The following is a 19747-nucleotide window of genomic DNA, read 5'->3' on the forward strand; positions in this document are numbered from 1 at the left end:
AGCACTTAACCACTACGCCACCAGGGTTTCCAAACTTAAGTGTTTCTGGCTTCAAAGCCTAATCTCTAGTCATAAGACCACTTCTCTTTTGAAAGGAATATAAAGCTCATGGGTGAAGTGGAAGTCACATACACTTGTAGGGGAAAGCAATAGGAAGGTACAGGGAGGGGAATTAGGGAGTCATATGCCATGACCTAAAATACGCGGTAAGATGAAAATTATTGTTATCAAGAGGGTTGGAAAGAAAGGGGACTTTGGCTCCAATGTTTGGGACTGCCTGAGGGAGCAGAGCAGAGGCAATCACAGAATCTTAATTCTCGGGTTTTGAAGGACCTTAAAAGCCATTTAACTGGACTAAAGCAAAAGCTAAAAAGCTTCCTGAACACAACCAAACGCCTTGAGGGACAGTGTAGCTGGGGCTGGGGTCTAGGGACCATGGTTTCCGGGGGCATCTAGGTCAACTGGCTTAACAAAGTTTATTAAGAAACTGTTCTGCATCCCACTTTGGTTAGTGGCGTCTGGCGTCTTGAAAGCTTGCAAGCAGCCATTTAAGGTTCATCAATTGGTCCCAATCCGCTTGCAGCAAAGGAGAATGAAGAACACCAAAGACACAAGAGACAAAAGGGCCACATAAACCAGAGTTTCCATCAGCCTGAGACCGGAAGAACTAGATGGTGCCTGGCTACCATAATGACTGCCCTGACACGGAAGACAACAGAGAGTCTCTGGTGGAGCAGGAGAAAAGTGTGGAGCAGAACTCAAATTCATGTAAAAAAGGCCAGACTTCAAGCTCTGAGACTGGAGGAACCCCTGAAGCCATGGCCCCTGGACACTGTTAACCCAGAACGAAAACCATTCTTGAAGCCCACTCTTCAGACAAAGATTAGACTGGACTATAAAATATAAAATAATACTTACGAAGAGTGTGCTTCTTAGTTCAAGCAGATACATGAAACCAAATGGGTGGCTCCTGCCCAAAGGCAGGACTAGAAGGCAGGAAGGGACAGGAACTGGTTGAATGAACACAAGAAACCCGGAGTGGAAAGGGGAAGCGTGCTGTCTCATTATAGGGATTGCAACTAATATCACATAACAATGTATATAAATTTTTGTATGAGAAATTAACTTGAGCTGTAAACTTTCACCTACAGCACAATTAAAAAAAAAAAGCCATTTAATCCAACTATCCCTCTAATCCCTCTATTTTCTTCTCCCTGGAAACATCCCTTGCATATATTCATCCAGTTCCTGATGAAATATCTCTAGTGATATGGGCTCACTACTTCCATTATGGGATAGTCTTAACTGTTCCTTTTATGGTACAATAAAACCTGCATGTTTGAATTTTTGCTTATTGGTTCGGGTTCTGTCTTTGGAGCCCCACGAACAAGTTAGCTCCCTCTTTATCCTGCCTATCCTCAAGATGTCCTCCTATCATCTAGAGCATGGCTTCTCTGGACTCAGCATCCTCAGGGCCTTCACCCTTTCCTCCGCAACATGAGAGTGAGAGGAGAATAACGGAGACAAAAACGAACCAGGACCTGAGTTAGGAGTCAGTGGTAATGGATCAGGAGGAACATTATGTGTTTGTTATACAGGAAGATCAGGATGTGACATCAAGAATTCAAAGCCCAAAAATAAGAGACAACTGAGATTGGTAACATCATCACTATAATCATCCATCTGTCCGTCCGTCCATCTTCCATCCACTCATCCCTCTATCCATTCATCCATCCATCTTACATTTACTGAACACCTCCCAAGAGATTGAGATGCAAGGCACTGTAAGAGAAAGAGAGAGGAAAGGTTAGGTTCTTAACCTTGAGAAGCTTATATTTCAGAAGGAATAAAGTCAGCTGGAGCTGCTAAACAACCAACCAACCAAACAAGCAAACAACAAACAAACAACCTAGGGAAGAATTTATGGGATTGTGGAATGGAATGCTCAGGAAGAAGTGGGTATCATTTTCACACTGGAACTCAGGTAGTTCAGGAGGGAGATTCAGAGGGATCCCCTGACAGTTAGGAAGTAAGTGGAGGAGGTGATGCCAAAGGAGGTCCCAGAGAGGCGGCTGAAGAATCTTCTCTCTATGTCAGTGGTTTCCCTAGGGAAGCTATGAATGAAGAACTGGCCTGAAGAACTGCCGTAACTAAGAGGAAATGGAGACTGGTACTTTCAGTGACAGTGCTCAGTGAAGCTTGACTCAGCAATCTTTTGCTATGTTAGAGGTAAGTGTTACCTCCCTCAGGAAATGTGAGAGAGGGAATATTTGATAGGGCAGTAATGACCACAGAAATAGAAGATCTAGGGATAAATTTCTACAGCCTTTGCTATTTATTAGCTATGTGATCTTAGGGAAGTAATTTCACATCCCTAAATCTCAGTTTACTTAGCTATAAGATAAGGTTAAAACTGCTTATCTCCTAGAGTTTTGTGAAGATAATGTGTGCTATGTATGTAATGGTGTTTAATACAGAGCCTGATAAACACACACACATACACACACACACATTTTAATGAGGGAGTAGAGATAGGAAAAGAAATCCGTTTACAGTCAATTTGCTCTCTCTCTTCACATGCTCGGGCTTCTACTCTGGGAAGGTTAAAATGGAGCATGGCCTTCCATCTATTGAAGAAGTTAGATGAGAATCCCCACAAATGTGAGTACTGTATTTTTATGCAAATAACGTGTGCCTTCTACATTTGTTTGCCAACCTCGCCCTTCCTCCACGAGGTATTTTCATAAGCACCGCTATGCCAATTTTTTTTTTTTTTACATGTTACAGCAACATTCTACAGCAACATGTAAAACAAAATGGCATAGCAGCGCTTATGAAAATACCTCCTGAGGAAAGGGCAAGGTTGGCAAACAAATGTAGGTGCATGTTATTTGCATAAAAATACAGTAACTTTCAAAGTTAAAACTTGTTTCTTATCCCCATCATCCTATCTCTAATATTATCAAGTCCTAGGTAAGTAGGGATGAAAATCCAGGGGATTTGTTTCAAAAGCATACACAAGGTGGAGAATATGGTCAGACATGTCCCTTTCCAAGATGGATGAATGTGGATGAGTTATCCTTTTATAACCCCTTATCCCTTTCTGTAGGAACCCACATTTTTACCTACCTTACTGCCAGGTTTGGGACCCCTCTTCTTTGGGAATTTCAAAGGTTCAGCTGACTTAGATGGGGTAGAGATGGGATGGGGAATTAGGGTCTTGGGCGTCCGGCCCCGTTTCTTTCCTGGTTTACGCCCCTTCTGCCCTGGTTGATGCTCCAAGATAGTTTTGGTGCTGCTGTGGATGCTGGGCTTCTCAGTGTTCACATCAGATGCAGGATAGGGATTCTTTGGAATCATGACTGCAAGAAAAAGACTCATTCTATTACCCTCTCCTCCCACCTGCATTCCCATCCCAGCCAGAAGAAAAAAGGACTTGCCACTTCCGATCAGGTAGTAGAAACTAGTTTTCTGACATTTAACCCAAATGTCTGATCAATATCAGAAGAGAATTGAAATAATATTGGCTAGAATTAAAGATTTTTAATTATTTCTGGCAGAGGAGGGAAAAAAAAAAAAGCACTAATTTTTTTTCTTCCCAAGTCATCTTAGAGACGATTATGACCTAAATCAAGTTGAAGCACATAAACAAAACCACAGGCTGCCTCGGAGCTGGAATGTCTCTTAGAATCCTCTGCTGCTAGAATGAAAATCGGAGGCTCAGAAGAGGAAGTGATGCCTTCGCTAGGTTACAGCCAGTTGAGATAAAGACTAAAGTTTTGAAACTGGGCTCTGATAACCAAGCCGGGGATTTTCTGCATCGACCTACTTGAGGTTTCAGTGTCATTACTGCAGTGAAGAGTAGTACAACACAGGCAAATATAAAACTGACAGCATCTCTCTTTACCTTAAAAATCTTCGCTCCCTATTAACTTTAGGGTAAAGTCCAAATTCTTTATGCTGATATTCAAGGACTTTTGTGACTTTGCCCCTGCCTTGCTCTCTAGTTATGTCATTCACTGTCAACTACCCCTACATTCTAGCCCTACTGTTTTCTGAACATGATTCCTTCACATATGCTAAGCTCTCTATTATTCTTAATCAGACATATTGATACTCATTTTCAACACTTAGCTCAAGGGATACCTCTTTATTGAGGCCTTCTCTGACCATCACCCAACCAAGTCAGTACCCCTATCTCCAAAGCACTATGCAGACAACTCTGCTACAGCACATTTCAATCATTTGTCTCGTCCTTAAATTGAGTATTATTTGAGGTAAGGACTAGCTAATTCTTTCCATAAATAGTTACTGAGCACTGTTCTAAGCCCTGGGAATGGAACAGTAAACAAAACAGACAGTTTCCACTCTCATGGAGCTTACCTTCTGGGCGGGGGTGGGGGGGGTGCAGAAAATAAACAAATATGTAATATAAGTCATATAATGGTGAGTGCTATAATTGAAACTAAAGCAAAGTAAGGAGAGAGAGTAAGAGCGATAAGGAAAGTTCTCTCTAAGGAGAAGACATTTGCAGAGCCCCCAAATGAGGTAAAGGCACAAGCCTTATGAAGATCTGAGAGAAAAGCCTTCTAAGTGGACGGTATAACAAGTGCAAAGATTGTAAGACAGTATGACTGGAATTGAGTGAGCAAAGGGGAGAGTGGAGGAAAATTCGGCTGGAGAGGGAGTGGGAGTAAGACCTCATAGACTGTGAAAATGAATTTGAACTTATTCTAAGTATGAAAGGAAGTCACTGGAAGGCTTTGAGCAGGGGAGTGACTGGATGGGAGGGTAATAAGAGTAGAATTATGGGGATTAGTTAATAAACTATTGCAGTGGTTAGGTGGAAACCCTGGTGGCGTAGTGGTTAAGTGCCATGGCTGCTAACCAAGAGGCTGGGCAGTTCAAATCCGCCAGGCGCTCCTTGGAAACTCTATGGGGCAGTTCTACTCTGTCCTATAGCGTCGCTATGAGTTGGAATCGACTTGATGGCAGTGGGTTTGGTTTTGGTTTAGTGGTTAGGTAGAAGATAATGAGGAACACTGATGCTTCCAGGTTGGATGTAATAGATTGTGGCAGTGAAAAGTTGCTGATGCAACAACAGAAAAACTAAGTATATTATCTTAAAAGACATGGTGGTAAAAGACATGGTAGAGCTGTAGAAATCATGGGGGTAAGATGAACTGAAAATGCAGACGTGGGGTAGCCCTTCTAAGGCAGCTGAAATTATTTTCTTTCCTGACAGCATTTCCTAATTTTGGGTATAAACTGAAGATCAGGCTTGGCCCATGCAGCGAAGCTTTACTGGGGCAAACAGAAACAACAGAGGCTTCTGTGACGGACTGGAAACTTGAGGAACCCCACATGTGTGGTCAATTCTTCCCATGGGCTATTTGCTGAGCTCTGGGCCTGTGTACAGAAGCTGCAAACCTAGGCTAAGAACTTCTAAAAGACAGAATGAAATCTCCCATAATCTTGCAGTTTTAGGAGATAAGATCCCAGTAGAAGGAGGAGCCTACCTCAAACACATAAGCTAATCTTCTCTTTAAGATATAGGCCATATTTTGAAACTGTAGGGAATGAAATGTGAAAGAACTAAGCCCCAAAACTTTCAGGGATAGAATAATTTCTTATAGTTTTTCAGGGCTGAGGAGACACAGACTTGTTCGTTTCTCAATCTAAGCAAAAGAGGGCCCAGGTCCAAAAAAGGGGTAAACCAGAGGTACAATCCAACTCTGGTCTAGCTCAACCCATGATTAGTTTGAGGTGATCAGGCCCTTAACCTATTAACCTTATAGTAGAAATAAAGAATTCTTTCTGATGGAAGATATAAGGTGAAGCCTGCCTTGACAGTTCATTTCTATAAAATGTCCAGCACATAATAAAAAATTATTAGCTACAAAAAGGAGCAGAACAATGTAGTTGGTAATCAGGAGAAAATATAGGCAATAGAAGGAGATTCATATATGATCCAGATAATGGAACAAACAGACTTTAAAATAGCCATTATTAATATGTTAAATACAATAGAAAAAAAAAGATGAACAAAATGTGAGAAAAGACAAATACAGAAAATTTGAATCTATAAAAAAATTAAATGGACATCTTGGAAATAAAAAATACATAATTAGAAATTAAGTACTCATTGGATAAGTTTAAGGGCAGACAAGATTCAGCAGAAGTCAGGATAAATAATCTTGAAGAAAGATCAATACAAAACATACAAAATGAAGCACAGTGAGAAAACAAAAATGGAAAAAAAATTAGAGCGTAGAGACATGTGAGTCACAGTTAGGAGATCAGAAGTATGAATAACAGCAATCCCAGAGAGAGAAGACAGATGAGGCAGAAGAGCTACCTAAAGAGGTTGTCGTGGATTGAACTGTGTCCCCCCAAAATATGTGTCAAATTGGTTAGGTTGTGATTCCCAGTACTGTGTGGTTGTCCACTATTTTATCATTTGATGAGATTTTCCTATGTGCTGTAAATCCTATCGCTATGGATTAGCGGCAGTTATATTGATGAGATCTACAGGATTAGATAGTGTCTTAAGCCAATCTCTTTTGAGATATAAAAGAGAGAAGCAAGCAGAGAGACAGGGGAACCTCATAACATCAGGGCTGGGAGTGGAGCACATCCTTTGGACTCAGGGTTCCTGCGCAGAGAAGCTCCTAGTCCAGGGGAAGATTGATGAGAAGGACCTTCCTCCAGAGCCGACAGAGAGAGAAAGCTTTCCCCTGGAGCTGGCACCCTGAATTTGGACTTCTAGCCTACTACTGTGAGAAAATAAATTTCTCTTTGTTAAAGTCATCCACTTGTGGTATTTCTGTTATAGCAGCACTAGATGACTAAGACAGAGGTAATGGTTGAGATTTTCCCAAGACTAATGAAAAAAAAAAAAATTTTTTTTTTTTTAATGAAAGACATCAACCCACAGATTTAAGAAGCTCAGCAATCCAAAGCACAAAAAATACAAAGAAAACCACACCAAGATACATTATTGTCAAAGCGCTGAAAACAAAAGATAAAATACAATTGAAATGAATGAGAGGGAAGAAAGACAAGGGGAAATTCTTAAAAGCACTATATTAAAAGAGAAAAAAGAAGCATTACTCTTATATTGTTGTTAGATGCCGTTGAGTCAGTTCTGACTCATAATGACCCTATCTACGACAGAACAAAATACTGCCTGGTCCTGTACCATCCTCACAATCATTGCTATGTCTGAGCCCATTGTTGCAGCCACTCTGTCAGTAAATGTCATTGAAGGTCTTCCTCTTTTTCACTGACCCTCTACCTTACCAAGCATGATGTCCCTCTCCAGGGACTGGTCCTTCTTGGTAACATGTCCAAAGTACGTGAGATGTAGTCTTGCCATCCTTGCTTCCAAGGAGCACTCTGGCTATACTTCTTCTAAGACATGCTTGTTCGTTCTTCTGGCAGTCCATGGTATAGTCAATATTCTTTGCCAACACCATAATTCAAAGGCATCGATTCTTCTTTGCCTTCCTTCTTCATTGTCCAGCTTTCACACGCATATGAGGTGATTGAAAATATCATAACTTAGGTCAGGGTCACCTATTGTTTCTCAAAGTGACATCTTTGCTTTTTAGCACTTTACGGAGGTCTTTTGCAGTAGATTTGCCCAATGCAATGCATTGTTTGATTTCTTGACTGCTGCTTTCATGGGCATTGATTGCAGATCCAAGTAAGATGAAATCCTTGACAACTTCAACATTTTCTCTGTTTATCGTGATGTTGCTTACTGGTCTAGTTGACCAATAACATAGGAACAACAATAAGACTGATGCTCACTTTTCAACAGAAACTATGGAAGCCAAAGTACTAGAATGGCATATTAAAAGTGCTAAGAAGAATTAAACTGCCAACATAGGGTTTTATACCCAGTGAAAACATCCTTCAAAAATAAAGATGAAATAATGATATTTTCAGACAATCAAAGCTGATAGAATGTGTCGTCAGCAGATCTAAACTACAGGATATAAAAAGGAAGTTCTTTGGACTGAAGGAAAATGATCCCAGATGGAGGCATGGTGCTGCAAGAAGGAATGAGGAGTGGAATATACAGTAACAGTAAACACATTTCACTAGATGGAAGTAGGGGGTTGCATGAATAGATAAGGATTTTGCATTATTTGAGAAATGGCTGAAGTGCTTATTTAAAGTAGAGTTTGATAAATCATGGATGCATATTTGCATACGGTAGCCAATTAAAGAATTATACTAAGAAGAAGATTAAAATGGAATAATAAAACATACTTCATTAACCAAGGAGAAGGTAAGAAGTAACAACAAAGAAATAAGGAACAACTCAGCCAAATAGGAAAAAAAAAAAACCGAAATACAAAATGGAAGATTTAAACCTAAATAAATAATTACATCAAACATAAGTGGATTAAGTAAATCAATTAATAGGAAAAAATTAATACTGGACCAAAAAATAAAAACCAACAACACAAAACCCAATTATATTTTGTTGAAAAGAGAGTCTTAAAATTTAAGCATACCTGGAATATAAAGACACAAGATGGAAGAATGGAAAATATATGCCCTGTAAACATTAACCAAAGGAGAGCTGGTATGGCTATATTGGTATCAGATGGGCTAGTCTAGGTGCTTGAAATGTATAAAATGTATAAAACAAACAAACAAAAAAGGCAAAGATAATGGTGAATTGGAATCACAGAATAGTGGAGAAGATGAGAAGTTTACATGCAGAATACATGCTGAAGAAAGTGCTAACATGATTGGAGGTCAGTGAACAAAAAATTAGCAAACAGAAAACATAAAATTATATTCAATGGGGTATGAAAGAGAAGAGACAAAGATGATCCAACATTATTGGCTTGAGCAACTGGGAGAACAATAACATTTATTGGGATGGAAAATCCTGCAAAAGGAAATTAAGAGTTCAGTTTTAAAACATGTTTTTTATGAGATGCCTTTTACATATAAAAATGGAGACGTTAATCAGTCAGTTGTATGTATGAATCTCAAATTTAAGGGAGAGGGTAGGACTGAAGATATAAATTTGGAAATCATCAGTATATAACTAGTAAGTAAAGCCATGAGGCTAGATGGGCTCTCCTAGGTAGGGCCTAAGTGCACAGGCAAGAAAGGAGAAAAATATTATGCCTGAGGCATTCTAATATTTAGAAGTTGGAGAGTGGAGGAGGCTCTAGTAAAAGAGACTAAAGAGTGTCATGAGTTCAGAAGAAAATAAGAAGAGCGTGGTGCCCTAGAAGCCAGGTGGAGAAAGTGTTTTAAGAAAGCGAGAGATCAAAGTTAACATCATCAAATAAGGGACAAACTGACATCATGTGTCTCCTGATGTGATATACTGAGGATACTATATCACTTATGCAGTATCTCCGCCAAAAATCAATAACCATTCAACAAAACAACTAGCCCAATACTCTTCAAAAATGTCGATAAGAAAAACAGAGAAAGATAAACTATTCCAGATTCACAAGACTAAAGTGACATGACAACTAATACAATGTATGATCCTGTATTAGAGCTTGAATTTAAAAAAAAATGTGTAAAGGATATTATTATAACAGTTGGCAAAATTTCAAAGCTGTATATCAGGTAATATTTGATGCCAAATGTGGCCTATAGAGGTCTTTTAAGCCTGAATGTCTAGTTGAGCCCAGAAAGATCCCACAGGGGTGGGCAGTGGAGGCATTACCGAATAAACCTAGAGGTACAAACCCTATGATCCGAGTGATTCCCATTTTAGCCATAAATCCCAGAGAAATTCTTGCACATACAGAATGCTTATAGCAGTGCTATTTGTAATTGAAAACTTGAAATGGCCCAAGTGTCCGTTATTGGTAAAATGGATTTAAAAAATGTTATACAGTTAGCAATTGTCAAAGTGTGGTCTGGGAACCCCTGAGGTCCTTGAAATCTTTTAGATGGTAAGGTCAAAACTATTTTCACGTTGTTGTTGTTATTAGGTGCCGTAGAGTTGGTTCCGACTCATAGCGACCCTATGCACAACAGAATGAAACACTGCCCAGTCCTGTGCCATCCTTACAATCGTTATGCTTGAGCCCATTGTTGCAGCCACTGTGTCAATCCACCTCACTGAGGGTCTTCCTCTTTTCTGCTGACCCTGTACTTTACCAAGCATGATGTCCTTCTCCAGGGACTGATCCCTCCTGACAACATGTCCAAAGTATGTAAGATGCAGCCTCACCATCCTTGCTTCTAAGGAGCTTTCTGGTTGTACTTCTTCCAAGACAGATTTGTTCATTCTTTTGGCAGTCCATGGTATATTCAATATCCTTTGCCAACACACACAATTCAAAAGCATCAATTCTTCTTCAGTCTTCCTTATTCATTGTCCAGCTTTCACATGCATATGATGCGTCTGAAAATACCACGGCTTGGCTCAGGTGCACCTTAGTCTTCAAGGTGACATCTTTGCTTTTCAACACTTTAAAGAGGTCCTTTGCAGCAGATTTGCCCAATGCAATGCATCCTTTGATTTCTTGACTGCTGTTTCCATGGCTGTTGATTGTGGATCCAAGTAAAATAAAATGCTTGACAACTTCAGTCTTTTCTCTGTTTATCATGAAGTTGCTTATTGGTCCAGTTGTAAGGATTTTTGTTTTCTTTATGTTGAGGTGTAATCCATACTGAAGGCTGTGGTCTTTGATCTTCATCAGTAAGTGCTTCAAGTCCTCTTCACTTTCAGCAAGCAAGGTTGTGTCATCTGCATAATATAGGCTGTTAATGAGTCTTCCTCCAATCCTGATGCCCCATTCTTCTTCATATAGTCCAGCTTCTTGGATTATTTGCTCAGCATACAGATTGAATAGGTATAGTGAAAGGATACAACCCTGATGCACACCTTTCCTGACTTTAAACCACTCAGTAGCCCCTTGTTCTGTCTGAACAACTGCTTCTTGATCTATGTACAGGTTCCTTATGAGCACAATCAAGTGTTCCGGAATACCATTCTTCGTAATGTTATGCATAATTTGTTATGATCCACAGAGTGGAATGCCTTTGCATAGTCAATAAAACACAGGTAAACATCCTTCTGGCATCCTCTGCTTTCAGCCAGGATCCCTCTGACATCAGTAATGATATCCCTGGTTCCATATCTTCTTCTGAATCTGGCCTGGATTTCTGGCAGTTCCCTGTCAATATACTGCTGCAACTGCTTTTGAATGATCTTCAGCAAAATTTTGCTTGCGTGTGTTATTAATGATATTGTTCTATAATTTCTGCATTTGGTTGGAGATTGATTTAAGACACACCCTACATTAATCCTGTCTCATTGACATAACAAGGAAAACCCATTCCCCAGTGGGATTATACCATAAGTACAGCAGTTAGCATTTACAATATATTTTTGGGGGACACAATTCAATCCATAACGGTCAGGAAGTAAAGCGGTTCTCAAAGAATGATGGGAGCACGTCAAAAGGACACAGGAGCCAGCTTCAAGGGGCTCCCACTGGCCAGATCTGGGACAATTTGAACATCAAAATAAATAATGACAGTAACAAATTATAACTCACTGAATAAAATAAGAATCCATACTGATGTAACTAAATAAATAAATGAGTGAATAAACAGGGGAGAAAGGAAAGCTCCTGCTTAAAGTAGAATACCAAGTAATAAATGTAGAGAAAATGATGGAATTATGAAATAACTATTTGGCAATAATAATTCAGGCAAGAGTCATAGATGAATGCTAAAACTACTGGGTGAGAATTTGGTGAGAAACAGGATATTTGTAGTTTTAGAGTATCTCTCCACATGATAATTAATTACAAAAGAAACAGTAGTAACTTGACCGTGAAGAAACTTACAGACACCATCTAAACCAGGTAATGAAAGTAACTATCTTTAGTAATGGGACAAATAGTAGACATATACCTTCAAATATGATGCTTTGATAATAATGTCACTTCTAGACTATTCCTGCCAAAAATACATAACCTGAATCTAATCATGAGGTAACAATCAAACAAACCAAAATTGAGGGTCATTCTACAAAACAACTGGCCCACATTGGCAAAAAAAAAAAAAGGATTAATAAAGGTGACTAAAGAATCAGGGCAATTAAATGCAACTTGTGGTCCAGCAGTGTATGAGAATTCCAGTTGTTCCACATCCTTCCCAATCTTTTCTGTGGTCAAACTTTTAAATTCTAGGCATTCCAATAGGTGTGAAGTGATATCCCATTGTGGCTTTAATCTGAATTTCTGTAATGAGTAATGATGCTGAAACATCTTTTCATATGCTTATTTTCCATATACGTATCTTCTTTGGTAAAGTGTCTGTTTAAATCTTTTGCCCATTTTTAAATTGGGTTATATTGGTTTTCTTATTTTTTAGTTTTTTTTTTTTTTTTAAATAACTCCCTATTCTCCCCTCCCTGCAGCCTCTAGAAACTACTAATCTTGCAGGAACTTTATGTTTTAGCTTTAACATTTAGGTCCTTGATCCATTACTAATCTTCTTTTGTCTTGAGGGACTTGTCTATTCCAGATACTTCATATAAGCGGGATTGTAGTAATATTTGTTCTTTTGTGTCTGTCTTATTTTACACAGTGTAATATTTTCAAGGTTAATCCATGTGGTGGCATGTATCAGGACTTTCTTTCTTTTTATGGCTGAGTAACACTCCATTGTATGTATGCGTGTGTGTGTGTATATACATATATATATATATATATACACACACACCCAAAAAACCCACTGCCGTCGAGTCGATCCTGACTCATAGCGACCCTAGGACAGAGCAGAACTGCCCCATAGAGTTTCCAAGGAGCACCTGGCGGATTTGAACTGCTGACCTTTTGGTTAGCAGCCGTAGCACTTAACCACTATGCCACCAGGGTTTCCAAAAGTACGCCGTTTGTTTCCGTCTGGTTTCGAACACACCACATTTTGTTTATCCATTCATCTGTTGACGGGCACTTGGGTTGCTTCCACCTTTTGGCTATTGTGAATAATTCTGCAGTGAACACTGGTGTACAACTATCTGCTTGATTTACTGCTTTTAATTCTTTTGGGTATATATCTAAGAGTGGAATTGTGGGTCATATGGTAATTCTATGTTTAACTTTTTGAGGAACTGCCAAACTTCTTTACATAGAGGTGGAACCATTTTATATTTCCACTAGCAGTGTAAGAGGTTCCAATTTCTCAACAACACTTGTTATTTTCTTTTTTTTAATAATATCCATTCCAGGGGTATGAAGTGATATCTCATTGTAGTTTTGGTTTACATTTCCCCAATTACAAGTGATGTTGAGCATATTTTCATGTGCTTACTGGTCATTTGTTCACTTTCTTTAGAGCAATGTCTATTTAAGTCCTTTGCTCATTTTTTAACTGGGTGGTCAGTCTTTTTGTTGTTGAATTTTAAGAGTTCTTCATATATTCTGGATATTAAACCCTTATTTGATATATGGTTTCCAAATATTTTCTCTCATTCAGTAGACTGTCTTTTCACTCTCTTGATAATTTTCCTTGATTCACAAGTTTTAAATTTTGATGAAGTCTAGTTTACCTATTTTTTTCTCCTGTTGCTGATGCTCTGGGTGTAATATCTAAGAATTCTAAAAGAAGGTCCTGAGATTTACCCCTATGTTTTCTTTTAAGAGTTTTCTGGTTTTAGCTCTTATATTTAGGCCACTAATCCACTTTGAGTTAATTTTCATATACGATATGAGTTATGTCTAATTTCATTCTTTTGCATATTGTCCAATTTTTTTTTTTGCAATTTGTTTTTGCATGTTTCATTCTTTTGCATGATATGCAGTTGTTCCTGCACCATTTGTTGAAAAGACTATTCTTTCCCTATTGAATGGATTTGGCACTATTATTAAAAATCAATTGGCCAAAGATGTATGGGTTTATTTCTGGATTCTCAATTCTAGTCCACTGATCGATACGTCTATCCTAGTATCAGTACCGCACTGGTTTGATTATTGCAGCTTTGTAATACATTTTGAAATTGGGAAGTGTGAGTCCTGCTACTTTGTTCTTTCTTTCAACATTATTTTTTCTATTTGGGGCCCCTTGCAATTTCACATGAATTTGAGGATTGGCTTTTCCATTCCTGCATAAAAAGGGAACTGTAACAGGAACTGCGTTGTATGTGTAGATCACTTTGGGTAGAATCGACATCTTAACAATATTAGGTCTTCCAGTTCATGAACACAAGATGTTTTGCCATTTAGCTAGATCTCCTTTAATTTCTCTCAGCAGTGTTTTATAGGTTTCAGTGTAAAGGTATTCCACCTCCTTGGTTAAATTCATTTCTAGGTAGTTTATTCTTTTATATGTTATTGGCTTTCTTTCTTTTTTAAATAATACTGTATTGTCTTTTTGGTGAACGTTTACACAGTAAGTTAGGTTCCTGTCTGACAATTTTCACACAAATTGTTCAGTGATATTAGTCACATTTTTCACAATGTGTCAACATTCTCTTTATGTTCTGGTTGTTCCATTGCCAGTTCTCTAGCTTCCCTGCCCCTTATCTTCTCATCTTTGCTTTAGAGTATATGTTGATCTTCTGGTTTCATACACTTGGTTTTTAATTAGAACACCGTTCTTATAGGTAATAATCTGTATCTTGTGTGCCACTCTGCTATATCACTAAAAGGTGATCTCAGCAGACGGAATGGCTTTAATTTCCTTTTCAGGTTATTCATTGTTGGTGTATAGAAACAAGTGATTTCTGTTTGTTTATACTCTGCAACTTGCTTAATTCATCTGTTAGCTCTAGCAGCTTTCTTGTGAAATCTTTGGGATTTTCTATATTTATACACCATTATGTGATCTGAAAATAGAGATAGTTTTACTTCTTTTCCAGTTGGATACCTTTTATTTCATTTTCTTACCTAACTATTCTGGCTAAGACTTCCAGCATGATATCGAACAGCAGTGGTGAAAGAAGCATTTTTATCTTGTTCCTGATTTTAGGGGGAAAGCTTTCAATCTTTCACCACTGAGTAGAAAGACTGATGTTTGCTATGGGTTTTTCATAAAGAGCCCTGGTGGCGTAGCGGTTAAGCACTTGGCTGCTAACCGAAAGACTGGCAGTTTGAATCCACTAGCCACTCTGTGGGAGAAAGATGTGGCAGTCTGCTTCTGTAAAGATTTACAGCTTTGAAAACCTCATGAGGCAGTTCTATTCTGTCCTACAGGGTAACTATGAGTCGGAATCAACTCAATGGCAATGGGTTTGGCATGGGTTTTTCATAAGTGCCCTTTATCAGTTGAAGAATTTCCCTTCTACTCCTAGCTTGCTTAGTAACTTTTATCATGAAAGGGTGTTGGATTTTGCCAAATGCTTTTCTATATCAATTGAGATAATAATGTGATTTTCCCCCCTTCATTTTATTAATGTGGTATATTACACTGATTGATCTTCTTATGTTGAACAAGTCTCACATTCCTGGAAAAAATCCCACTTGGTCATGGTGTATAATTTTTTAAAAATATACCGTTGGACTCAGTTTGCTATTGTTTTGTTGAGAACTTCTGCATCTCTAGTCATAAGGTGTGAAGCCCTGGTTACACAGTGGTTAAGAGATATGGCTGCTAACCAAAAGCTTGGCAGTTCAAATCTTCCAGCCGCTCCTTGGAAACGCTATGGGGCACTTCTACTCTGTCTTATAGGGTTAATATGAATTGGAATCGACTCAATGCCAAAGGGTTTGGTTTTCTGGTATTCATAAGTTATACTGATCTGTAAAAAAATTTTTTTCCTTTTCTTGTAGTGTCTATCTGGCTTTGGTATCAGGGTAATGTTAGTCTCATAGAATCAGTTAGAAAATGTTCCCTCCTCCTTTACTTTTTGGGAAACTTTGAGAAGAATTGGCACTAATTCTTCTTTAAATGTTTGGTGGAATTCACCAGGGAAGCCATCTGGTCCTGGACTTCTATTTGTTGGGAGCTTTTTGATTACTGTTTCAATCTTGGCTTGTTATAGGTCTGTGATATTTTCTATTTCTTCTTGAGTAATTGGGCAGTTTGCATGTTTCTAGCAATTTATCTATTTCATCTAGGTTGTCTACTTGTTGGCATACAATTGTTCATATTTTTCTCTTATAATTCTTTTAATTTCTGTAAGTTTGATTGTAATGTCGCTACTTTAATATCTGATTTTTGTTGCTTGCAACTTCTTTTTTTCTTTGTCAGTCTAGCTAGGGGTTTGTCAATTTTGTTGATCTTTTCAAAGAACCAACTTTTGGTTTCATTGATTCTCTCTACTATTTTTCTATTCTCTATTTCTGTTCTGGCCAACTGACTGGAAGAGATCCATATTTATGCCTATTCCCAAGGAAGGTGATCCAACCAAATGTGGAAATTATTGAACGATATCATTAATATCACACACAAGGAAAATTTTGCTGAAGATCATTCAAAAGCAGTTGCAGTAGTATATTGACAGGGAACTGCCAGAAATTCAGGCCAGATTCAGAAGAGGACGTGGAACCTGGGATATCATTGCTGATGTCAGATGGATCCTGGGTGAAAGCAGGGAATACTAGAAGGATGTTTACCTGTGTTTTATTGACTATGCAAAGGCATTCCACTCCGTGGATCATAACAATTATGCATAACATTACGAAGAATGGTATTCCGGAACACTTGATTGTGCTCATAAGGAACCTGTACATAGATCAAGAGGCAGTTGTTCAGACAGAACAAGGGGTTACTGACTGGTTTAAAGTCAGGAAAGGTGTCTGTCAGGGTAGTATCCTTTCACCAAAGCTATTCAAACTGTATGCTGAGCAAATAATCCAAGAAGCTGGACTATATGAAGAAGAATGGGGCATCAGGATTGGAGGAAGACTCATTAACAACCTACATTATGCAGATGACACAACCTTGCTTGCTGAAAGTGAAGAGGACTTGAAGCACTTACTGATGAAGATCAAAGACCACAGCCTTTAGTATGGATTACACCTCAACATAAAGAAAACAAAAATCCTTACAACTGGACCAATAAGCAACTTCACGATAAACAGAGAAAAGACTGAAGTTGTCAAGCATTTTATTTCACTTGGATCTACAATCAACAGCCATGGAAACAGCAGTCAAGAAATCAAAGGATGCATTGCATTGGGCAAATCTGCTGCAAAGGACCTCTTTAAAGTGTTGAAAAGCAAAGATGTCACCTTGAAGACGAAGGTGCACCTGAACCAAGCCGTGGTATTTTCAAACGCATCATATGCATATGAAAGCTGGACAATGAATAAGGAAGACTGAAGAAGAATTGACACCTTTGAATTGTGGTGTTGGCGAAGAATAGTGAATATACGATGGACTGCCAAAAGAATGAACAAATCTGTCTTAGAAGAAGTACAACCAGAATGCTCCTTAGAAGCAAGGATGGCAAAACTGTGTCTTACATACTTTGGACATGTTGTCAGGAGGGATCAGTCCCTGGAGAAGGACATCATGCTTGGTAAAGTACAGGGTCAGCAGAAAAGAGGAAGACCCTCAATGAGGTGGATTCACACAGTGGCTGCAACAATAGGCTCAAGCATAACGATTGTAAGGATGGCGCAGGACCGGGCAGTGTTTCATTCTGTTGTGCGGAAGGTTGCCGTGATTCAGAACCGACTCGATGGCACCTAACAACATTTCATTTATCTCTCCTCTAATCTTTATTAGCCAGAGTGCTCCTTAGAAGAGAGGATGGTGAGATTTCATCTCATATACTTTGGACATGATATTGGTAGGGACCAGTCCCTGGAGAAGGTCATTGTGCTCAGTAAAGCAGAGGGTCAGCAAAAAAAAAAAAAGGAAGATCCTCAATGAGATGGTTTGACACAGTGGCTGCAACAATGGGCTCAAACACAGCAATGACTGTGACAACGGCAAACCTGAGCAGTGTTTTGTTCTGTTATACACAGGGTCATTATGAGTTGGAACCTACTAGATGGCACCTAAGAACAATAACAGTCTTTATCTTTCTCCTTTTGGTTGCTCTGGGTTTCATTTGGTCTTCCTTTTCTAGTTTCTCAAGGTGTAAAGTTAGGTTATTTATTTAGGTTCTTTCTTTTTTAAGGTAGGCATTTACATCTATAAATTTTCCTCTAAGTACTGCCTTCTATATTCTCACTTGTCTCTAAGTATTTTAAAATTTCCCTTGTGATTTCTTCTTTGATCTATTGGTAGTTTAATGGTGTGTTGTTTCATTTCTACATTTTTGTGAATTTTCCATATACTATTGATCTAGTTTCATTCCACTATAGTTGGAGAAGATACTTTTAATGACTACAATCTTTTAAACTGTTTTTGACCTAATATATAGCCTATTCTGAAGAATGAACCAGGAGCGCTGGAGAAAAATGAATATTCTACTGTTGTTGTGTGAACTGTTCTGTGTCTGTTAGGACTAGTTGGTTTTTAGTGTCATTCAGGCCCTCTATTTTCTTGTAGATCATCTGTCTAGATGTTCTATCCATTATTGAAAGTGGTATGCTGAAGTCTCCAAATATTACTGCAGAACTGTCTATTTCTCCCTTCAGTTCTGTTAGTGTTTGAGTCACATATTTTGGGGCTGTGCTGTTAGGATGCATATAAATTGATATTTGTTATTACTTCTTGATGAATTTACCCTTTTATCATTATGTAATGTCTTTATCTCCTATAATATTTTTGACTTAAAGTCTATTTTGTCTGATATTAATATAGCCACCTGAATCACTTTTGGCTTTTATTTGCACGGACTATTTTTTCCATTTCACTTTGAAGTCATTTATGTCTTTTGATTTATAATGGTCTCTTGTATACAACATATGTGGATTATATTTTATCCATTTTGCTAATCTGTTCCTTCTGATTGGAGAATCCAATCTATTCACATTTAAAATAACTGCCAATAAAGAAGGATGTACTTCTGCCATTTGTTGTCTGTGTTCTTTATGCCTTTTTTGGTCCCTTATTTCCTTGAGGAAACCCTGGTGGTGTAGTGGTTAAGTGCTATGGCTGCTAACCAAAGGGTCGGCAGTTTGAATCCGCCAGGCGCTCCTTGGAAACTCCACGGGGCAGTTCTACTCTGTCCTATAGGGTCGGTATGAGTCGGGATTGACTCAATGGCACTGGGTTTGGTTTTTTTGTTTGGTATTTCCTTGAGTACTGCCTTTTTTGTATGTGTTTAGTTGATTTTTTGTGATGAATCACTGATTCCCTTCTCATTTCCTTTTGTGTATTTATTCTTTGACATTTTCTTTGTGGTTACCATGGGGATTACATTTACCATCCAAAATTTACAAAAATCTAGTGTAAATTGATACTAACTTAATATCAACGACATACAAAAATTCTTTTCCTATACTCTTCTCTCTCCCTCTTTATCTTGTTGAGGTCACAAATGACATGCTTATACATTCTGTGTCCAGTATCATATAGCTATAGTTATTATTTATACTTTTGTATTTTATATCATGTAGAACCATAATATTGATTATGACCAAAAAACATAACAAAACTGGTCTTTATATTTGCTCTTGAAATTACCTTTACTGAAGGTCTTTAGTTCTTCATACAGCTTCGAGTCATTATCTAGTGTCCTCATCTTTCAAGTTGGAGGACTCCCTGTAGCATTTCTTTTAGGGCAGGTTTGATAGCAATGAATTCCTTCACCTTTTGTTTATCTGGGAGTGTCTTAATTTCATCCTCATTTTTGAAAGACAGTTTTGCCAGGTACAAAATTCTTGAATAACCGTTTTAA

General features: G+C 38.3%; 1 protein-coding gene across 10 annotated transcripts in view; it reads right to left on the reverse strand.

Annotated features, from left to right (window-relative positions):
* The window catches only part of SCMH1 (Scm polycomb group protein homolog 1), a 199966-nt gene that overhangs the window by 30695 nt on the left and 149524 nt on the right, over positions 1-19747 (reverse strand). For all 10 annotated transcript variants that reach the window (XM_064281805.1, XM_064281804.1, XM_064281803.1 and 7 more), the window contains one exon: positions 3130-3362. In XM_064281805.1, the coding sequence (XP_064137875.1) occupies positions 3130-3362 (233 nt within the window). The remainder of the gene's footprint in view (positions 1-3129; positions 3363-19747) is intronic.

The sequence above is a fragment of the Loxodonta africana genome, chromosome 3 (assembly GCF_030014295.1).
Source record: "Loxodonta africana isolate mLoxAfr1 chromosome 3, mLoxAfr1.hap2, whole genome shotgun sequence".
Classification (NCBI taxonomy): domain Eukaryota; kingdom Metazoa; phylum Chordata; class Mammalia; order Proboscidea; family Elephantidae; genus Loxodonta; species Loxodonta africana.